Genomic DNA, 20,720 nt, shown 5'->3' on the forward strand with positions numbered 1-20,720 from the left:
GACGGTACTGGAAAGTGCAAGCTACCGTCCACGCCCCCTAGCACCGGCTTAAGCAGAATTCAACATTTAAACGTGAAATAGTAAAATTTTGAATTTAGAAACATCCGCAGATGTGTTCATACGGCGGTTATCATGGAACCTTCAATGTGACACTTCCGTGCCATTCCATGAAAAGCGGCGTATGGTTCCCAAGTAATAAAAAGCGTGTGCCCTTAACGAGAAAACAATGGGCGGAACTAAATAAAATGGAATTTTGAAAGGGGATCAGAGGTTATGAAGCCTGCGTATCACAGATAAGACGTCTAAAGACAAATTTAAAAATCAGGCAACATATCCTAAGGGTGATTCAACATTATTCATGTAGGAATATTGGAACCACCCAACTAGAAAATGCCGAAAAGTTGAAACTAAAAATACCACAAGCACAACAATAATGTCGTGCTGAACGATCTTCAACGATCGAAAATATAACATCATTGATTAAATGTACGGGGAGACTTTTTACAGCCGCCACACGGCACAAATAACACGGATGTGATCATAAAATAGATAAATACAGAATCCCTAAAGAAAGCCCAACACAGCAAAATTGAAAATGTTGCAGGCTCGGTTTGATTGAGCCTGTTCATGGACGGTACTGGAAAGTGCAAGCTACCGTCCACGCCCCCTAGCGAAGACGAATTCGTAAGACGAATTCATGATGCTCGGTCTTAAAATCCTCTTGATCTGTTCCTTTGACTCCGTCTTTCAATGCAAGCGTTTCTATTTCAGTGATGTCGTATTTCTGATGATGGAAGAGACTGTCGTTTGTATGCTTTGGAATGTAGATCTGAAAAAAGAGAGTTTAAGTTTAGGTACATTAAAACTGAATAAACATAGTCAAAGTTCGTTTATGAAACATAAAGAAATATTGTTCTTGAATTGTTTAATTCTTCAAGTACACTGTTTAAGTCCCGTTTATATTGACATAACCTAATTTATTCCTGCATGAGGCAAACAAATCATACAGATCTGGTAAATATTACAACACGCTTGTACGTACTGAACCTTAAAGTGTGAATACTGGTCAACAACTATGATACTGCATATAAACAAATCGCACTATAACTTAATTACTATTATAAAGCGATGTTAAACCAAATACAGCAGCATGTAGTAAGATACATATAAACGAGGGATGATCCAGAATAACCGGAATTGAGCCATAAATTAAATAATTTTAATACAAAATCATAAAACATACAAAAATTATAACAAATTATTGCCACTACATACATATTTTTAGAAGCAAACAAAATAGTGCGCATACGGCGCTATCTGAACGTTGTTGCAATATCATAAGCCGTGACGTTTAACATTCTAAAATGTTTTCAAAAGATTTGCCGCTGTACGAAATATAAGGTCAATATCTTATAACCCATTAAGTGAATAATTATAATCTGATATAGCCATAAAGACTGCTTTTGTTAGACAATTCCGGATGTATTCACCGACAGTGTGCTAGCAACACAATCCTATGTTTCTGAATTATTGTGAGGGTTAGGTTTTTGTGGAAATAGAAAAATCATACGCATATAAAGTTGAAGGCATAAAATATGTTTCATTTCTTTACATCATTTTATCAAATGAAGGAACAACTGATGCTGAAAAAAACAACAGGTGCACGCATGTATGTAAATGTACGAATATAAATGAATAAATCAATCCTGAAGGCAATATATATATATATATACTATAATTTTGTCTGTAAGCATTGAAGAAAACAAAATATTGTTCACACCAAATAAAACGTTGTAGTTTTCGTTTACCATAGCGAAGCAACATTCAATCATTTTAAGAATACTTTTCGGATAATATTACATAAATTGAATACTTAAAATAAATCTTAATATATGCGATAAATCAATTACAATTTTATAACAAAACGTCATTTAAATGTCTGACAACACATTGTCGTTTTCAAGATTCACTGCAACGTCATGTGCATTCTTTTATACCACAAAGTACTCGTATTATCTTTTAGATTAGTCCATCTTCCTAAAAACTCGTCTATACCGCTCGACAAATATTTTTAACTCATAAAATACACATGACTGGTTTCTATTGTCATATTAGATTGTTTCTGAAGGATATCATCCAAACTATTAACAAATGGTTAACGTTAATCGGGTTTAACGCCAAGCTCCCGCAATTTTAGACAAAATGCTTTTTTCAACCAAGCACTTTTAAAAAGTGTAATATTTAACTTTAACACACAGCGCGTTCTTTGACCTATGCCGCTGTGGCGTTCCCAGGTTTATTTAAGGTGGTCTGAGACGGTACTGGGTGCCATTAAATCAATAATTTTTTGATAATTAAATAGATGAAACATTTAATTTTACGCAGGTACAAATTTAATGAGGACAACATGTAAATCATCAGAGTTATAAAAAAATTCCGTCTAATTTCGGATAATCCCGAAATCTAAAAGTTAAAACATAAATTTGATCTTAATATCTATCTCATTTTTTGTTTAATGGCTCCAAAAAAGATTATAATCAAGTGAGCACACAACCCCTGACTCGAACCACCAACTGTTTGTAAACATGGCGAAACTTCTACTTTTTTGCCACTAAAAAATAAAAAGTCTCCGCGTATTGCAAATCAATAGTTGTTCTTCCACTTTGATTTAGAATACACGTGTTTGTTTGTTTGTGTCCAGATCATCGACATGTGTTTTCCTGAACATTGATTTTTGAATTAATCTCAGATCATTAACAAAATAAATTCTTTAGCGATATCACATAGCATTTGTGTATTTGTATTTCAGAGCTAAATTTGACATTCCCGGGCAACCACGTTTTTAACAAATTAACGTGCAAGCGGCACTGTTTTTGTACTTTAACGGAATTCAGTGAACTACGTTTTTTTTGTATAAAATGAGACGAATTAAAGGTTCGTCGACTATAAAATACTTTGGGGAATTATATCAGTCTCTTATTTTTTTAAGGTATAGGCTTTACTTTTGCATTGATAATGATTAATTTATGATTATTGTGCAGTCACTACAAACATGAGACATTTGTACGTTGTTATTCATTTCATAGAATGACAGAATTTATGCTTAATTAAAGAAATATAATATTTATAAATATCATGAGATTAATTTAAATATTAAGATCTTAACTGATTAACGTTATCCAAATGCATTTATCAAATAATTCAGCATTATCTAAGAATATAGGTAATGTTCATTTTGCCATTCATAGAAAAATCTTGATTTATACCTCATGTTGCAAAACTACTTCAAATATTTCAAACTGTTGCCTCTTGGCTGCCAGTTGCAATGGTGTTAGCTCCTCTTTGTTCTTCTTCAACAACACCTCTTTAATCTGGTTTCTATAGTCTTCATAATGTTCCTGAAGCTGTTGGCGTACTGCTGAATCGCTCATCTCATTTTTCTTTGATCTTTCTTTTTCGAATTTACAATCTATGATATTTCTGAGCATCTCAAGTATTGTTTCTAACTTATTTGGTTCAACATGAGCATATTTTATCATGGAATGTATAAGAGTATCGCCCTTCTTATTGACACGATCTAACTTATTGTCAAAGTCAAATCCTTTCTAAATGCGCATAAAGTTGCACAATGTCAGACTCAGAAGAACAACTACATTCTTTTGTATTCATTTTGAAAAGTACAAAAATGTGTATCAAGTATTTTATATCCAGTCAAATGTTAGAAAGCTTCCTTTCCTTTTTGTTATTAACAATACACACTTTGATATTGTTTATTATTTAGATAGCTTTAACACAGATTACAATTATTTACCAAATCGAATTTAACTTCCCTTGCGATTTATATACCCTACGCTTCAGTCTTGCGAATGTCTAACTAAAAATCATTTTTGGCTGTACATTTATATACGCTTTAAATTGCCTACAAGTCAATTGTATTAAGTCTTACGGCTCTTATACAAAAAACAGGAAACTGTTAAAGCTTTAATATCCAATCATACACCAAAAAACGTTGGTTATTCTTCCATATGTTTAAACATTACCTATCCGATGTTTCAAAACTACATAATTGTATCTACGTATATATAAGTCCGATGATATTGATTGCAGACGCCTTGATATATTTATAAAATTACCGGTGGAGCCACAAAGGAACACGCATTAAGATTTAAAAAGTGAAATTTTGTAAAAAAAAAAGAACAGCTACTTGTTCTTGTAGAACATTTGTAGTTTAACAAATTATGATGAAGAGATCATTACATTTCACTGGCATGATATCATGTTATTTATCCTTTTTCACAATATTATGGTGATGATGAAATATTAAACAATAATGTTGGATTTATTTGTTGATAAATGCATTTTCATCTTGTGTGATTTTGCTATACAAATGCTATAATTAGTTACAGGTTCTATCCAGAAAATTGCATTTACACAAGAAAAGTAATGGTGTTCTATTGTGAAACCGTTATCGAGGATGAGTTTCATTTTGTTCTTATATGTCCTCTTTATTCTGAAATCAGGGGAAAATTCATACCATCAATGTTTATTAATAATCCTACTTTGGATACAAATTACAGGCTGATGTCATGTGACAGTACAAATGTTATTAGAAACTTAGCCATGTTTATTAATTACTCTTTTAAAAGAAGAGAAGACTTTGTGTCAGTGTTTTGATTTACATTGGGTTTATCATGTTCTCTCATTGCAGGTTTTTTTGTTTTTTTTGAGAATGAAGGCTTATGTATTTCTTATATTTTATGGAGGCGTACAAATGTTCATTAGATATTATACATTATAAGCAAAGTTCGATTCTGTTTAAGTATCAAGCATTATTAAATATCAGTTGATATTGTAAGCCTATTGAGAGGAATTTATGTGTTTTTATATCAATATATATTATGTTAGATTGGTATTATAAACTGAAATTTGTCATTGTTAATCCTCGACTTCATGCTTCTTATTAGATGTAAATTATAATGTTGTATATATATATGTATGGGCCGGAGGCCTGATTATGCAAAATAAATAAAACTGTTAAATTACTTGGAAAAAATAGTTAGCTTTACAATGACAGCATCATTATCATATTTAAACGCGACAATGACCCTAAAAATCAAATATCTTAATATATATTAGAAACTAAAATTAAAGAGAAAACAGTTTCCATATAATGTGCTTTTGTTAAGTGATACATGAAAACATAAAACATTTTGGTTCTACTGCTCAAACTCCTTTAAGTGATCAAAATTATGACGGTATGATATGGTCTTAACATGACATAAAAGAAGAATGTATTTGGATTTAATTGATTTACATTCTGAAGAGTATGACAATGTTTAAAAGTTGCATTAGAGGAAAACAATTCCTCATAGAGTCATTGAATGAATTCTGGCTAGCTAAACATAATGTTAAAATGATTCACGTTGTATCTTAATTAAAAGACGTACTAGCATCACAGATCATGAGTTTGACTTTTAAATGATATGTTAATGGTCAAATCCTTTCATAAAAAGAAAATTATGCGATTGTGTTATTTTTGGATATCAGTCGGCAGTATCAACTGTGGTTGTTTACGTAATCTTCTTTAATACCCAGTCACTGATAAATTCTGGTAAAATTGACAGAGGGCGGAATATATAGTTGGCATCAAACCCGATAAGGTACCTGTAAAATAAATAAACATAAACATTTGACTGGTAAACAATTAAAGTATAAAAGTAAACAATATTTGGTGAAATTAGCTCTTATTTAAACTATTCAAACATCGTTAAAATGTATTGCAACTGTAACAAAACATCGTTTTTACAGTTGAAGGTTTAACCTGATAACTATTCACTTCAATGTAAGATGGTTTACTGGAGATGAATGTTAGACTGATTATATTAACTAAATGGTGCCGACGTTTAGATCCATTGTTAAACATACATACATATTATCTCACGTTTTCTCTATAGCTTATTTTAGTTCAAATACAAAATTTAATGCAGAAATGTATCATTTGGATATATTCTTATGACATATTTCTTGAACACAAACATGCTTTTAGAGTTCTAGGTGTTACACTGTTAAGATTAATAACATGATTAAAATTTAGTTTTATTTGTCGCCGGTAGAAACCGGCAACTATATTTTGTAACAGTTTTATATTATATCTATGGTAGAAGAAGGCCTTAAAATCTGAAAATAAAAGCAAATCAATAATTGAATATAATTAAGGACGTCAATTATTTTTCATAATCTTAAAAATTCAAACATATAATAACGTTGCTTTATGAAATGAACTATACAAATATTGACATCTTAAAAGCAACATTACATTTTTTATAAAATGAATTAATAATGTATCCCGATGGACCAGCCGTTGAATTAATGGGTACTCTTACTTTTTTGTAAGTGTCAAATAAATAATGAATGATACTTGAAATAACACTTTTAAATTATTTGGTTGTTTATATTTTATGAGATCTTTTCATTTTTATTATTGTATTTAATTACATGTATAAACAATTTCTCTCTGTTCTTTTGTAAGAATCACGTGACTACACGTTGTATGTTATTGTTATGAAATATATTAATAGTACAACTGCTGATAACTTGTGAATGGTATGGCTGCTTATAAAATTCAAATCATAGTAACTTTGTATAAATAATTACAAAGTCATTTTTCATTTATCATTCTTTCTTGGTAAAGGGTTAAACATAGCCCTTTCTGGCAAGAATGTTCAATAATTTAGTTTAGGTTGAACATCACAAAATAAATTTATGCTAAGGAGGCACATAAAATTGATATAAATAGTGGTAATCTATTCGGTCGATTTCCGTCGCGCAGGTTTCCAAAACGGTATGACGGTAGGGGGAAAATACCTGGATCCGGAATTGTATTAGATACATAAAGAAAACTAATAAAATATCGTTGTGTTACTGAAAAGCAATTAAACGTTAACTATATCGTATGTAACGACGGGAATATTGCTTTCAACTAAATTATTATATTTTTTCGATAGCGCATAAGAATATTTTTTTTTCATGCAGACACCACTTTTACGGTAGAGTTGCATTGTTTCGTGCAGCAATAATTAAAACATATATATGTTCATACTCACTTTGCAAATATTTGATGAATGGTAATAGTTTGTCGGTAATTATCGGATTCTGAAGTAAACCATACGGATTTCGATGTATGGTACAACGGTATGTGTAAGAGTAGAATTACAAGTAAAATTACAAGCATATCACTTGCCTTACAAAATTAATCAAAATTATGAAATTAAGAAATAAAGCTAGAAATGAAACTCACGATTTATAAACTTATGTTTTATATATTTAAAAGAATTAATTATAAAGTGTCCCTTTAAAAGGATAGGATTGCCTAGTTGTGCATCACTCAACCCTTTTTTTATTTTTTTTTAAAAACCTCCTAAATCAACTCTTTATGATAAAGAAATAATTATAAAAAAATAATAATAAATTGACCTTATATACCAGTAAAAAACAAGGTACTAGCTATGTTTTTACAGGTATAGAGGGTCAATTTATTATCACTATTTTTTAATTATTTGTATATCATAAAGGGTTTATTTAAGATTAAAAAAAATGTTTCACTTTTAAAGGGGTAGGTTGGGTAACCCCAAGACTGGACGAGCACTGTGCCCATTTGTTCCACCAGTGTAATGCATGCAAATTTGGACAAAAGAAGGACGGAACATGCTGACGTAACAATAACACTATTTTTTTGTGAAAAACGAATACTTTTTTTATTGTCAAAACGATTTGAAATAGTATAAAACTAATAAAGAAATAATCAATCATAAAAATACAAACACTGGCTCTCCCACGTGGAGGAAATAAAAATATCAATCTACTATCACTTTTTTTTCGCAGAAAGAGTTATTCGTTTTGGCAGTTTCAATTTAAATTTCATTTAAATAGCACCTTTATAGACAAGTAAATGCACTAAAAGACTTCGTTACGTGGTACCAATTAATATGCATGTATCAACTATGTTACACCTAAAATATCTATGTCACTTGTCTATTGATCACAGATATACCGACAACACAGGATGCGCTATCTGTAGATCAACACGTGGTAAGGTTAATGATATGCATGGGCTATTTTTAGATAATCGATCACCAAGACGTTATACTATTGTTTAAACTCCGCGTGAGAATTGCGTTTAAATATAAGACACAGTAGATCTAACTATAACTCGATCGCAGACAAATGTGATAGAGCTATGCAATTTTAACTTGTTCGCACTAATTCTCTGTGTGATTCGCTCACGATCTTTTGGTGAGTAGGACCCTCCTTTGGAGACGGAATTCTACTACAATAGCCATTCTTTATTGTATAAAACTAATAAAGACAAAATCAATCATAAAAGAAACTAATTTTTGCGTCTTGAAAACCATTTGAAACGAAACATTTTCGTTTATAATTTATTTCTTCCTTCTACCTACGCTTTAAACCGATAAAACACGTAAAAATAGAAATCCTATTTATAGAAACAAACTGGAATTACCGAAGTAACTAAAAATAGCTTAGATTTCCGTAATATTACTTCGTTTGATTCCGCAGTATGACGGAATCGCCCGAATTGTCACGATTGCAGCGGAAACCTAGACTGGTTTCTCGTTCCATCATGCACTTACAAATGTAAGCAGGAAACCACCTAACCGGAACAATTTTTCCAAAACAAATGGCTGTGGCCGCAAGCCAAAACAATATATATTTATGAAAACTACAAATGAATTGTCCAAGATTCGAATTTGCGTCTACTAGGCCACAGCATACTTACCACTAGGCCATCTAGCAGTATTAATTGATTTTAATATCGAGATCTATACTATCAATAAAATCTTTTAACATTAAAAGCATGCTTATTTAATAATGATAGCAGTTTCATGACAATATTGCTAAGCAAGTTTGCTTTAATTGTTAATAAACAGTTACTCAACATTTTGTTCCTATTTTCCTTCTACTTGAACCATTAAACTGATATGTTCTTACATATATGATAATACAATCACTTTTCTATCCGGCGATTTGATGTTTTAGCATCAAATCCTCTACTTGTTCTCTTTCTAGATCAATTAATTATCTGCTGTCATATTGGGCCATCTCAGACTTATCATCAAAATCCAATTGTTTGGGTATCACTTATGATTCTAAATACTATCAAGATAATTACTTATTATATAACAGATCTTCTGTTATGGATATAGTCACTTCAAGCTATTAAATGTTTTCTTGTGTATGTTTTTAATCAAAATAGATATGCAGACCATCATGAATCTCAAGATTATATTTACTACTAGAATACGAGCTGTGGATTATATCTCTTAGAAACAAAGAAACAGTATTTTGTAATTCTATATGGAATGGCTATACAATGCCTTATGGTCTTTTTATCTTTGATATATATGACTATATAAATATATTTGCATATATGAGACTATTATAGTAAAGAATAAAATCCAAATCAAATAAATGGCTTAAACCCATTAAAATTCTTAAAAAATTAATGTACCTTTTCCTTGGAAACCTTGATGTTATTGCATTTATGTATGCATCTACAACCTCATGCACATTTGAAGATGCCACTTTCTTTACTAATCTTTCAAATCCATCGCCCACTGTGAAATGCAAATTGAAACAAAATGTACTGGAACTATCTACTTTTTTAAAATTTTTGTTTATTTGTTCAAAACTACTAAATGAATATATAAAATCGAAACAAAATAATTATATAGCATGAGTTATATATATTAGTGTATTTGAAAGGTAAACATCTTCAAATATTAACAACACGTGCTTCAAAACTAATTTTTACCTACAAGAAATGAATATACAACATCATATATTAATCAAGTTTCTGTAGTTTACCCGATGTTAACAGGAAATTAACAGGCCTTCTATGAAAATTTGCTTTTCAGTCGTTTTAACGGCTAATTTATACTGGTTCGGTATGATATTGTAACTCTGTTATCAGACTTGGTTGTACAGTGTTAACACCCCTACTAATCAGCGGCTCTGACATTTTGGAGATATGTTTAAATGTGATCCGTCGACACTTCTGTTGTAAACCCATCGATCAAATTTTCAAATCCGTTTTTTTTTTCAAACATTTCAAAACATTTAAAATAAAATATGATGCAAACTTGAAACAAAAATATCCAAACAAACATACAAGCAAAGAATTATTATTCAGTCAACTACAGAAACATCTACATACGAGTAATTGTTAAAATTTGATATACTTAGTGTAACTAAATTGACAGGTAGTGTCTCTTTGATGTCCTTCGGTAAATTTGTTATCTTGGTTTCCACTTTTCTTTCAAATAATTCTCTGTCCAATAGAGCTGTTCTATAAAATCCGGGTTCTATAATGTGTACGCTTACATCCGATCCATACATCTCTTGTCTGAAATGTAAATTATTGTACCTTTCCTTGTCTTATATTTGCAAATTAACTAAATAGTCTTCTATTACAGAAATATTAAAGTCATAAATGCATACCAACATACACGAAACTGTAAAAACAAAGCCATCAAAATGCCTTTGACATACCCTTTTAATAATCAAATATGTCCCGTCAAATGTGATTAGGAACGTTAGGCTATTAAAGTGTCATAATACACATTGTGTTTTTGTCAGGTTCAGATGAATTTACTATATATTTCACAAAATGGCTTTAATATAATCGCTATTGGCCCATAATTGATACTAAATAAAGGTTTAAGATGAAATATTAAAACGACTTAAGATATAAAAAGACTGTCCCACTTTTTCCAAAGATTAAACATTCAATCCGAAAGATATTTTTAGATTTTAAGTCAAATTAGTTATGAATATACATATGAAGTTGAATGATACATTCAAAACAAATATGGCAAAAATGTGAAGTTATTTCGACTTTTACCGGAACACTTACTATTTACAGGATAATATTTGAACTGTTACTCCAAAACCTATGTATGATAATATTAAAGATGATGTTAATAAGTATAACCTACATTGTAATAACGTTTTCATATTTAAGTTTACTTTTAATATAATGGCATTATTCAGTAAGGTTGCTTATACAATATTTGTATTTAGTTATTAAAACGAAATAATTGTAGACTTTGACACTAAGGCGGTTATCCTTATATAGTCATGCATATTTCTGTATCGTAAAGTGTAGAATTTGCGTGATATTTGGTATTCTTTTATTATGAAATTTAGAATACTTCTTGAAAATAGTAATTCCTTAACCGTATTTTAGACTACTACTCATGGCATGAAGATCTTTATAAATAGGGTGATGCTAAATGTTTTAATGTATTACTGTAAAATGATAATAAATTAAAATCTAAAGGGAGGTAATATAATGATATGCATTAAATATTTTGAACAAGTATATCTTCTACATATTTTAAAGCTTCTATTTGCAAATGTTAAACGCAGGTGTTTGTGATGGTTGGTTGCTCCCTTATTGATAAGTTTTAACATTTTCGTGTATTGTGACATTTTTTGGATACGTTATCTACCATTAAATTACTTTCATATTCCGTATTATACTTTTTTGAAAGTTTTTATTTTCTGTACATTAATTATTAAGGAGATGAATTTAAATAAATTTCTCCCTCACTCATGCATTAAGTAACATTACATTTCTTTTTCACCACTTGAGAGCATACGAAAGAAAGATATGACATGTGATTGTATGGTTTAATGTGATGTCAAATCTTATTGATGTTTGCTTAAAATGTGAAATGACTTTATATACTACGTTTTATAAATAGAGAACATTAGTTACACAGAAAATGTTACTTGTGTTATTCACCACTCCACACCCTTGAAATTGACAGAGGCACCTTACCTCTACAGGTAAAAGATTGAAATATGGGGATTAAGTTTCATATTTGTAGAAATTGCATTAATATAGTGTTAAGAGTTTAAATAAATTCTATTCTGCAAGTGAATAAAGTCACAAACCTAAGGACATCTGAGAAAGCCTCCACGCCATATTTAGAAATACAGTAGGATGCGCTGACAAAGGCAATTCTTCCCAGGACGCTGGCTGTGTTAATGATTCTACCTTTTCCTTTTTGAACCAGCGGCATAAATGTCTTGGTTACCATGATGACACCGTAAAGATTTACTGACATTGTTTTTTCATAGTCTTCTCGTGTTTGCCATGATGTTGGGCCAACACTGCCAATAATCCCAGCGTTATTTACGACTGCCCACAAACCTATTTCACAATCGCAATATATATCAGTTACTAAATATCTTATTTAAATGCATATACCAATTGGTGTCCTAGTACAAGGTATAAAAATATACATAATGATAATTTAACTCGTGCTCTTTTGAACATTTAAGCAAATTCATTTCAGCTATATTACCAATTTAGGTAAAATATAGGAACACCTTGAAGTAACATGAAAACTTTTTTGAATTATTCATGTTTTGAGTTACATCTTGTCTGCAGGTGTTTGAAACACCAATATCATAGTATAATTAATTATTTAATAAACAATACTTGGCGCTTGATTCATTACTATGATTAAAGTAAGATTTAAGTAAGATTGTACCTTGGTCTGGCTTAAGCTTCTTTTTGACGAGGCCTGCTACTGCATTTATATTGTCATCGTTTGATACATCTAGTTGAACAGCGGTTACTTTTTCTGAACACTCGCTTCTTATGTTCTCAACTCCGGCCTTGGTTAGACATCCAGCAAACACATTGAAACCTAACAAGTCGAGTCTTTTGGTTAACAAATAGCCAAACCCTGAATCGCAACCTGTGACGAGTACATACCGGCCCTTATAATCGCTGATTTTGATTTTATTTAAAACTCTCATAAAAAGTTTAAGTGCAAGTAAAGTTAAAACTATTGATACTAAACTCCACAACATATTGCTTTTTTTTCAAAAAATAAAATCTGACCTACATTAGCGAGATAAAGCTTTAATATCCTGACAAGTCTAAATTTTAAACTTTTAAACACAGGTATATATATTTGTAATGTTAAACATCTGTATGTGTGTACACATTTAAGAAAGATAGAGTTAAAGATCCAGAGTGTCGTAAAAACTTTACTGATAACAGTTTTAAATGTTTATGTTAAAGGCACATTATGCCTCAGAAATGAATAAATATTAAATTCTTCAGAAAGGCCAGACAAGAGTTTTTAAACGTTTAAATAATTTGACTACCATACAAAATATTAAGTCACTATAAATGTACTAATTGACAAAAAGCAATAGAAGAAGAAGACGGTTAAGGTAACAAGCCATTCAGTACATTGATGGAAATTATAAAAAAAATACCAAAAATAAAGATTTTGAGAAATAAAATTGAAAGATTAAACAAGACTTACCTGTTGAAGTTTGATCTTAATTCAGTTGTGCCATTGACCAGGAATTATATGAGGTAACACGTGACCGCCAGACGCTTATCAGCCTCAGACTTCAAAGTGGAAAGTGTAGTCATGGAAATACTAATGCTAGGGTGGGAACAGAGTTCGGGTGGGCATATAATTCCTGGCCAATGGCACAACAGAATTAAGATCAAACTTCAACAGGTAAGTCTTGTTTAATCTTTCAATTCTGTTGTGCCCATTGGCCAATCAGAATTATATAGGGTTTTAGAGACCATGTCTACACTTGATATCATATCTTGTAAACACAAAGGAAATGTAATTGTTTTGTATATGTAATCTATTAAATTCTACTCTAGATCCAGTAATTATATATGCCCATTATAGTAATACAACATAATAAAACTATTTTTATAGTGAAATAACAATATGACAATAAACAATGTATGAAGTAATAGATCTGCATTTGTTGCAGTCAATCAATCAATAATCAATCAATCACTCTTTTTAAAAACTTAAAGTTTTTACTGTCCTAATTTTGATAAAAGAGCTTGTCCAAAATCACCAGAACATTTTACTGGAATGTCATAAAATTTTCGAAATGTACTTTCTTTAGACCAACCAGCAGTTCTTAAGATAGTGTCAATTGGGATATGACCCTTTATTGTACTGCAAGCAGTTGATCTCACACTGTGGGCTCTGAATACGGTAATGTCTATCCCAGCATATTTAAGAATGTTTTTAATCCATCTAGCTATAGTTGATTTAGTTAAGCCTTATGAGGCTTTTGGACCCCTACAAAAAGTTGTGAGGATTTTCTAGTATTTTCTGTGTATTTAATATAAAAAATTAAACATTTTACAACACATAATATATCATTTTGATTAAAATACTTTATGAACATTTCATCTAAATGCCTATTTACACCAGACTGTTTTAATAGATCACCTATTCTAATTTTTACACCTTCGTCGTTAAATTCAATATTTCTCAAGTCTATAAAAATGAGTTTGGCACCGCTGTCCTGTTGTTAAAGCGATAAGAAGTGCCAACTTGCATGATAAAGACATCAAGTCTAAGTTCTCATTTTTCCCTAGTGAAACAATGTATTTTAGTACTTTTTGAACATCCCAAGTATTTTTATACCTAGGTAATGATGGTGCTTTTAAGAACAATGCTTTCAACAATCTTTTAACTAGATGATGCTTTCCTACCTGAATATCACTTGTTAACTCTAGTAAACTTTAAATTGCTGACCTTGCTATATTTAGACCACTATATTGTAATCCATTGTCATGCAGCTCTTTCAGGAAACACAAGACTTCTTTTATAAGTGGGTTAAATTTATCAGTTTTCCTTTCACGACAAAAGAGTACCCATTTTTTGTAATACGAAAAATATTGTGTAGATGTTGATGTTTTCCATGAAGCAAGGAGCAGGTCGATAACGTCTTCTGATAGTCCATCACTAAGGAGTTTTTTCCTGATATCAGGAAAGCACCCAGTTTCATGTGTTTCAGCGTATGTTGTTTTTCTGGAATCTTCGTGTTGACCAATGTATGATTTGTCAGTGGTAGTAGGTAGCTTGGCTTGCATATTATTTTAAGTAATCGCGGAAACCAAACCTGAGTTGTGAACACTGGTGCAATTAAAACTGCTGTTGCTTCTTCCCGGTCTATTTTCTGGAGAACTGCTGCGATCAAACTAAAAGGAGGGAAAACATACACACATTTAAAGTTATTCCAGTTAAGCGAAAAAGCATTGACTGCGAAAGCTCTCGAATCAGGGGTAAAAGAGGCATACTTGGGTAGTTTCGTATTGTCTTCAGATGCAAATAAGTCTATCTCACATGAAACATTGAATTTTTTAACAATTTTTAAGGAAATACAATCTGTAACAGACCATTCCATGTCAGTTGATTTTAATCTTGACAACTTGTCTGCTGTCACATTTTCTACTCCTGGTATATAAAACAGGGTAAGCCATATGTTCCGTTTTTCACACCATTTCCATATCTCTTGGGTCAAATCATTTAGCTCTCTAACACGCCACCCCTTTTTTGAAAGATATTTCATAGCAACAGTATTATCTAGAAACAAATGAATTTGTGTATGTTTACTCTTTGCTCACACAAAAATTGTAACACAAGAAAAGCCGCTTTAAGTTCTAAGTAGTTTATGTGGTGGCTCTTTTCATCTGTTGACCATAAGCCTGACACTTTAATGTTACTTGTTTTATCATACCCACCCCAACCCGATGTCGAGCTATCACTTTCTATTATCAGGTCTGGACCAGGTAAATTAATTGGTCTGAATGAATCATCAATGCTATCAATCCACCACTCTAAACATTTCTTACTGCTTTGTGACAACTTAATTTTTGCATCAAAATTTCCTCTATTGATTTTTAAAGCGGTATCTCTTTCAGTTTCCAAATGCTTATAACAGAGCCCCGCATAATGTACTCCTGGTTCGCTCGCGACCAATTTTCCTATTACTCTTGCAAATTCCCTTATAGTCATAGTTGTTTCCCTTAATGCTGAATGGCAACAACTCTTTATGCTTTCACATTTTTCTGGTGTCAGCTTTATGGTCATGTCCACTGAGTTCAGCCAAAATCCAACAAAACTTATACCTTGTGTAGGTTTTAATATTGATTTATCACTATGAATTGTAAAACCTAAGTTGTCTATCAGTTTCAATGTGTCTAAAATGTTCTCTTCACATTCATTATAAGTTTCAGAAGTTAAAAAACTGTCATCTATATAAATAGCATTGGCATGGCCAGTCTTCCGTAACGTTGAAAAAACTGGTTTCAGGGTCTTTGTAAATAATCGCGGCAAACATGAAAGACCGTTAGGAAGAGCTCTGAATTAATAGCATACACCTTTAAACAAAAATATCAGATATTTCCTATAATCTTTATGAACTAAAATACTATAATAAGCTTGTCTTAGATCAATGCTTGCAAACCAAGAGTTAGGCTTAATCATTGTCAACACATGTTTTTAAGTTTCCATTTTAAAGTGGTTTTTTTTTGTTACAAACTGATTTAATGGTTTCAGATTCAAGATAAGTCTATGAGTACCATCTTTCTTAGGTCTTAAGAAAATGTTCGATAATACTTGACAAGGTGACTGTTCAACTATTTCTATTACATTCTGGTGTAACAGTGAGCTTAACTGTTCTTCTATGATTCTTTGTTCTGATTCCGAAAACGTCATGCGAGGGGGTGTGCCTATCATATTTGGAATGTCAAACTTTTCGCAATCAAAGTCAATTTTACATCCATGTTTTACATTTCTTATAATCCATCGGTCTGATGTAATTTTGTACCATGTGGTCATATGGTTTGTAACATTACCGGCTGTGAATGATTCCCATTTGTTGTTCAAATTTTTACAAAGATATAAGTTACTTACATTCACTTCTTGTTCTTCTGGTACTGGCCCTGTCCCTGGGGTTTTTGCTTGTCCCTGTGAGACAGGCCCTGTCTGGATAAAAAATCATTGGCCACATGATAATGCTTATTGGTGTATTGGCGCTTGACTGGTGGTTGCCCCTGTGACTGATTATGATTGTAGGTGGTGTTGCTCGATGAATATGTATTTCTCGGCAATTCCTTTACGCCATATGTTCGTTTCTTGCCCAGTTTCTTCTCAAATTTGGCAATGTCTTTCCCCAACTTTTTCATGTCAGTGATCGATTTTACCCGCTCTGAGAGGTTATCCCCGAAGAGATGATTGGTAACTGGTGTTTTAGGTGCACAAAACTTTCCAAACTCTGGCTTTAGTGCTGGTTTTAATAATTTTCTACGATTATTTGTCAAGTCTCTATGTGCAAATGTCAGGAGCTCCACTGCCTCAAAGGCTTGATTAAACCATTTGGTACTTTCGTGCGAGTCACTTTCCAGCATAGAATCCATCATATTTATCATTGGTACCATTGCTTTCCCAATGAAAAGTTGGATATTCTGCAGTCCACAGTCCTGTATAAGTAGAGGCTTTGATATAAACGAATCATGCCATATTTCTTGATTCACCTTCGGGGGAGCTAAAAGTGAACAGTTTTCCGGATAGTCTATTGCATCCGCCAATTTCTTTCCCTTTTCTTGGTCAAAGTTCACATTTATTGAATTTTGTACTGCCGTGGCTAATGTCTCGTTTACTGGAGGGCCGTGGCCACATTCTTTTTTCCCATCAACTTTCGCGGAGAAATCTAGAAGCTTTTTCAATTTTGGGTCATTGTTTACATCCGTGTTTCTTACCGGATGTACCCCGTCTTGGACGGAATAATTATCATCTGACGAATTTCCTTCATCATCGTCGTCGTCTGACTGGATGCTTTCAGTGTTGTTATTTGGTCGTGGTGCATTTTCCACAAAATTAGTGAATCTTTCATTCAATGACGTCAGTATTCCAGAAATTTCTTGCATTTGTCTTTCATTTGAATCAAGGCGGGCATTCAAGGTTTTAATCTCGTCTCGATGATCTTTAGTTTTCCCCTTGGAAAAACCCGGCGTTGGTGAGGAAATTCCCACGCTAATATTGATGATGTGGGGTTCCCGTTTCCGATTGGTTTCCTCGTTTCCGGGTAGTGACGTAGCTGCGTGGTTCCGTACTGAAGCGTGGCGGGCTGTGCTATTATTGGATCGTTTGAGCACGTGATGTTGTCCACGCTAGTTTGGTCAGCGTGGGCAGCTTCTCCGCCATTTTTGTTCCAAACAAAGGAATTGTCAGTCTTTTGCTCTGATGCAAAAAAGGAAAGATCGAGAACGTAAACGACATTTTGCTCTGGCGCTATATGTCCGTTCTGGATCTCAGCACCATTAGTGCTCGCGCTTGGCGAAATGTTTCCGTTAGAAACGCCAGCCATAGTTATGTTGACCGTACGTTGGTCAAACAAAGAAAAAGTTCGAAAGTTTATTATAATCAGTTAAATTATAGAATTGAGTCAATAATTTTTTATCAAATCACACTTATATATCCTTCTAAACAATTTCCAAAAACTATAAAATCCGTTTCACAAATAAACAAGGAGAAAGAATTATTATTAAATAGAGTCTAATAGTCCGAGTGTCGCGTCCGAAAGTTAACTTGCTACTGAGGCTGATGAGCGTCTGGCGGTCACGTGTTACCTCATATAATTCTGATTGGCGAATGGGCACAACAGAATGAAAGCATTTCTGGGCCTTAATGGGCATTTGATAGTATATTTGTTGTGATATATGGTTTGCATTTTTTAATAGGGACGTCCGAGCCCTGAAGGTTAAGGTAGTTGAAATAAAACAACATATCTCTCGTCTCTGTGGTTCGAATCTCGCCAAGGATTTTAAATTCTTTCTGTTGAGGAAGCTATCAAGCTAACTAACACAAAGTCGTTGGTTTCACTCCCACCCTCTTGCACCTGAAATTATACACGAAGGGGCGCCTGAGGTCTTCTTCTACCTGAAAAACCTTAAAAATTTTATTGTCACCTTGATAGTGTTGGTGCGACGTACAGTCAAACCAAAAAAGAAATAATTTGATATACAGCAATTATAGTTTCATTACTCTTAGCCCACAAGCGGAGCTATTTGTGTTTACTATATTTTTGTCGGTTGACCCGAATTTTATCAATTAAACTTTCGATTTACAGCTAAAATAAATTCTTAATAAAGAATTCCTTCCGATTTCTATTATGTAAAGTAATATTTTTGTTTCCTCTTTGATGATTCGCAGCATGTCATATAAATGAATGGAAACAGGAACAAAGTTCATGCCTCAACCGCTGGGTAGGCAGTATAAAAGATAAAACAAAACGGTAATTTGTATCTTCTACGGGAAATTACTTATTATTTTGTACTACACAGTGGGTTATGTATGTATTTTATTGCTGTACATGAATTCGAAAGCTATAAAAAGATGACATGGCTTAACATTGTGAAAGTTTGAAATTCTATATATAGAAGTATTTTTTGTCTAAACGAAGCAATCATTCGTGACGCGCTATGGTAATAAATAACGAACAAGAGAATATTGAAATAAAATGCAAACATATTCAACAATAAATTGCACTCTTTGTTATTTTGATTTTTTTTCGTAGGTTCTTTCCGGTAAATTAAAAGCTCCTTGATTTTTGACGGCCCTTATTGCACATCTGACATTTTTTACCGTGAATATTTAAATCCACCCTGACTTCACGATTTTTGCTGTAACAAGTTGATATTATTTTGATTGAAGGCACTCGGTTTTATTGTGGTTTGAGTGGAATGTTGAATTGTCATATTGTGACATTTTAACAACAGAAACTTCCGTCTGCAGTTTTGATATGAGGTGTTAAGTTTTTATTGATAGGAATGTAATGGCACTGGTAAATCAGGCGAGGATGTTGAAGCAATTGAACGCAATAGTAGATTGATCTCCCAATAAAACAATTAACTATAGCCCTCTATTCATCACCAATGTCAAATAACTTTTATATCTTTGACTCTCACGAACATGATGTAAGTGACTTTCCTCATACTTTCTCTTATAACGGTGTTCCATTATATTGATATTTTTCACCATACAGCGTGTCTAACAAAACAAATTCTGAATTTTGGTCTTTTTAAAATTCATCCCAAATGTGTGTTCCACTTTCAGTATTAATCTGCGACATGAAATTTAACTAATGTATCTTAAGTCCCAGGTATAAATAGAAACCATTTTCTTTTTATCTGACATGAAAAACATACGTGTAATATAATTCTATAAGTCTTTTGTTACTATTTTTACTTACTGTTTGTAGATTTGTGACAATTATGATAATAAAAAAAACAGACTTTATTCATTTTGACTACTGTTTTGTACGTCTAAAGAAAAAAATTTTAATATTTTAATCTCTAGCAAGCCTACCAAAGTTCATGGTCAACAATGTCTTTCGTCCGCCCATTTATCTATAGTATACAATTCTAGTAAAATCTAATAAAAAATTGAAAAAGTTATAAGAATATCTGGTCATCAGATGCCTACTTGTTTATCATCATGTGCTGCATTTCTGACTTGGACGGTCTTTGATGCTTTGCATCAATGCTTTTCTTGTTATATCATAATATACCACTTGCCGCGAAAGAGCCGCGAAAGAGCCGCGAATGACATTTTGAATAAAGTATTTGTTTTGGCGTATTTACGAGGGACGGTCAGAAAATATCCGGACTTTTCATACTCTTCTCTTTCCACGTGCAGCTTTATACACACATTATATATTGGTGAAAACTACATTCATTCGCCGATAACGTGGTGAGTTTATTTTCAATGATAGTTGTGTATACACAGTATTTTGCCCTCTGATATATGATAGGCGTTTCGTCTATCATATACTCTTTGTTAGAG

General features: G+C 32.3%; 3 protein-coding genes across 3 annotated transcripts; all 3 read right to left on the reverse strand.

Moving 5' to 3' along the window:
- Positions 1-667: 667 nt before the first annotated feature.
- Positions 668-3,973, reverse strand: LOC132734140 (uncharacterized). Its single transcript, XM_060720859.1, has 2 exons — positions 3,267-3,973; positions 668-829 (listed from the first exon to the last, which is right to left on the reverse strand). Exons 1-2 carry the CDS (start codon positions 3,537-3,539, stop codon positions 668-670), a joined length of 435 nt encoding a protein of 144 aa, XP_060576842.1. The 5' UTR covers positions 3,540-3,973.
- Positions 3,974-5,145: 1,172 nt separating this feature from the next.
- LOC132734128 (17-beta-hydroxysteroid dehydrogenase type 6-like) lies at positions 5,146-13,017 on the reverse strand. The gene is made up of 5 exons (XM_060720849.1): positions 12,582-13,017; positions 11,980-12,238; positions 10,260-10,423; positions 9,530-9,635; positions 5,146-5,664 (listed from the first exon to the last, which is right to left on the reverse strand). The coding sequence occupies exons 1-5, from the start codon at positions 12,904-12,906 to the stop codon at positions 5,571-5,573; spliced, it is 948 nt and encodes a 315-aa protein (XP_060576832.1). The 5' UTR covers positions 12,907-13,017; the 3' UTR covers positions 5,146-5,570.
- Positions 13,018-14,409: 1,392 nt separating this feature from the next.
- On the reverse strand, positions 14,410-17,803 carry LOC132734152 (uncharacterized). Its single transcript, XM_060720868.1, has 2 exons — positions 16,791-17,803; positions 14,410-15,073 (listed from the first exon to the last, which is right to left on the reverse strand). The coding sequence occupies exon 1, from the start codon at positions 17,801-17,803 to the stop codon at positions 16,793-16,795; it is 1,011 nt and encodes a 336-aa protein (XP_060576851.1). The 3' UTR covers positions 14,410-15,073; positions 16,791-16,792.
- Positions 17,804-20,720: the final 2,917 nt, after the last annotated feature.

The sequence above is a fragment of the Ruditapes philippinarum genome, unplaced genomic scaffold (genome assembly GCF_026571515.1).
Source record: "Ruditapes philippinarum isolate M1 unplaced genomic scaffold, ASM2657151v2 ctg18334_1_1_1_1, whole genome shotgun sequence".
Taxonomy (NCBI): Eukaryota; Metazoa; Mollusca; class Bivalvia; order Venerida; family Veneridae; genus Ruditapes; species Ruditapes philippinarum.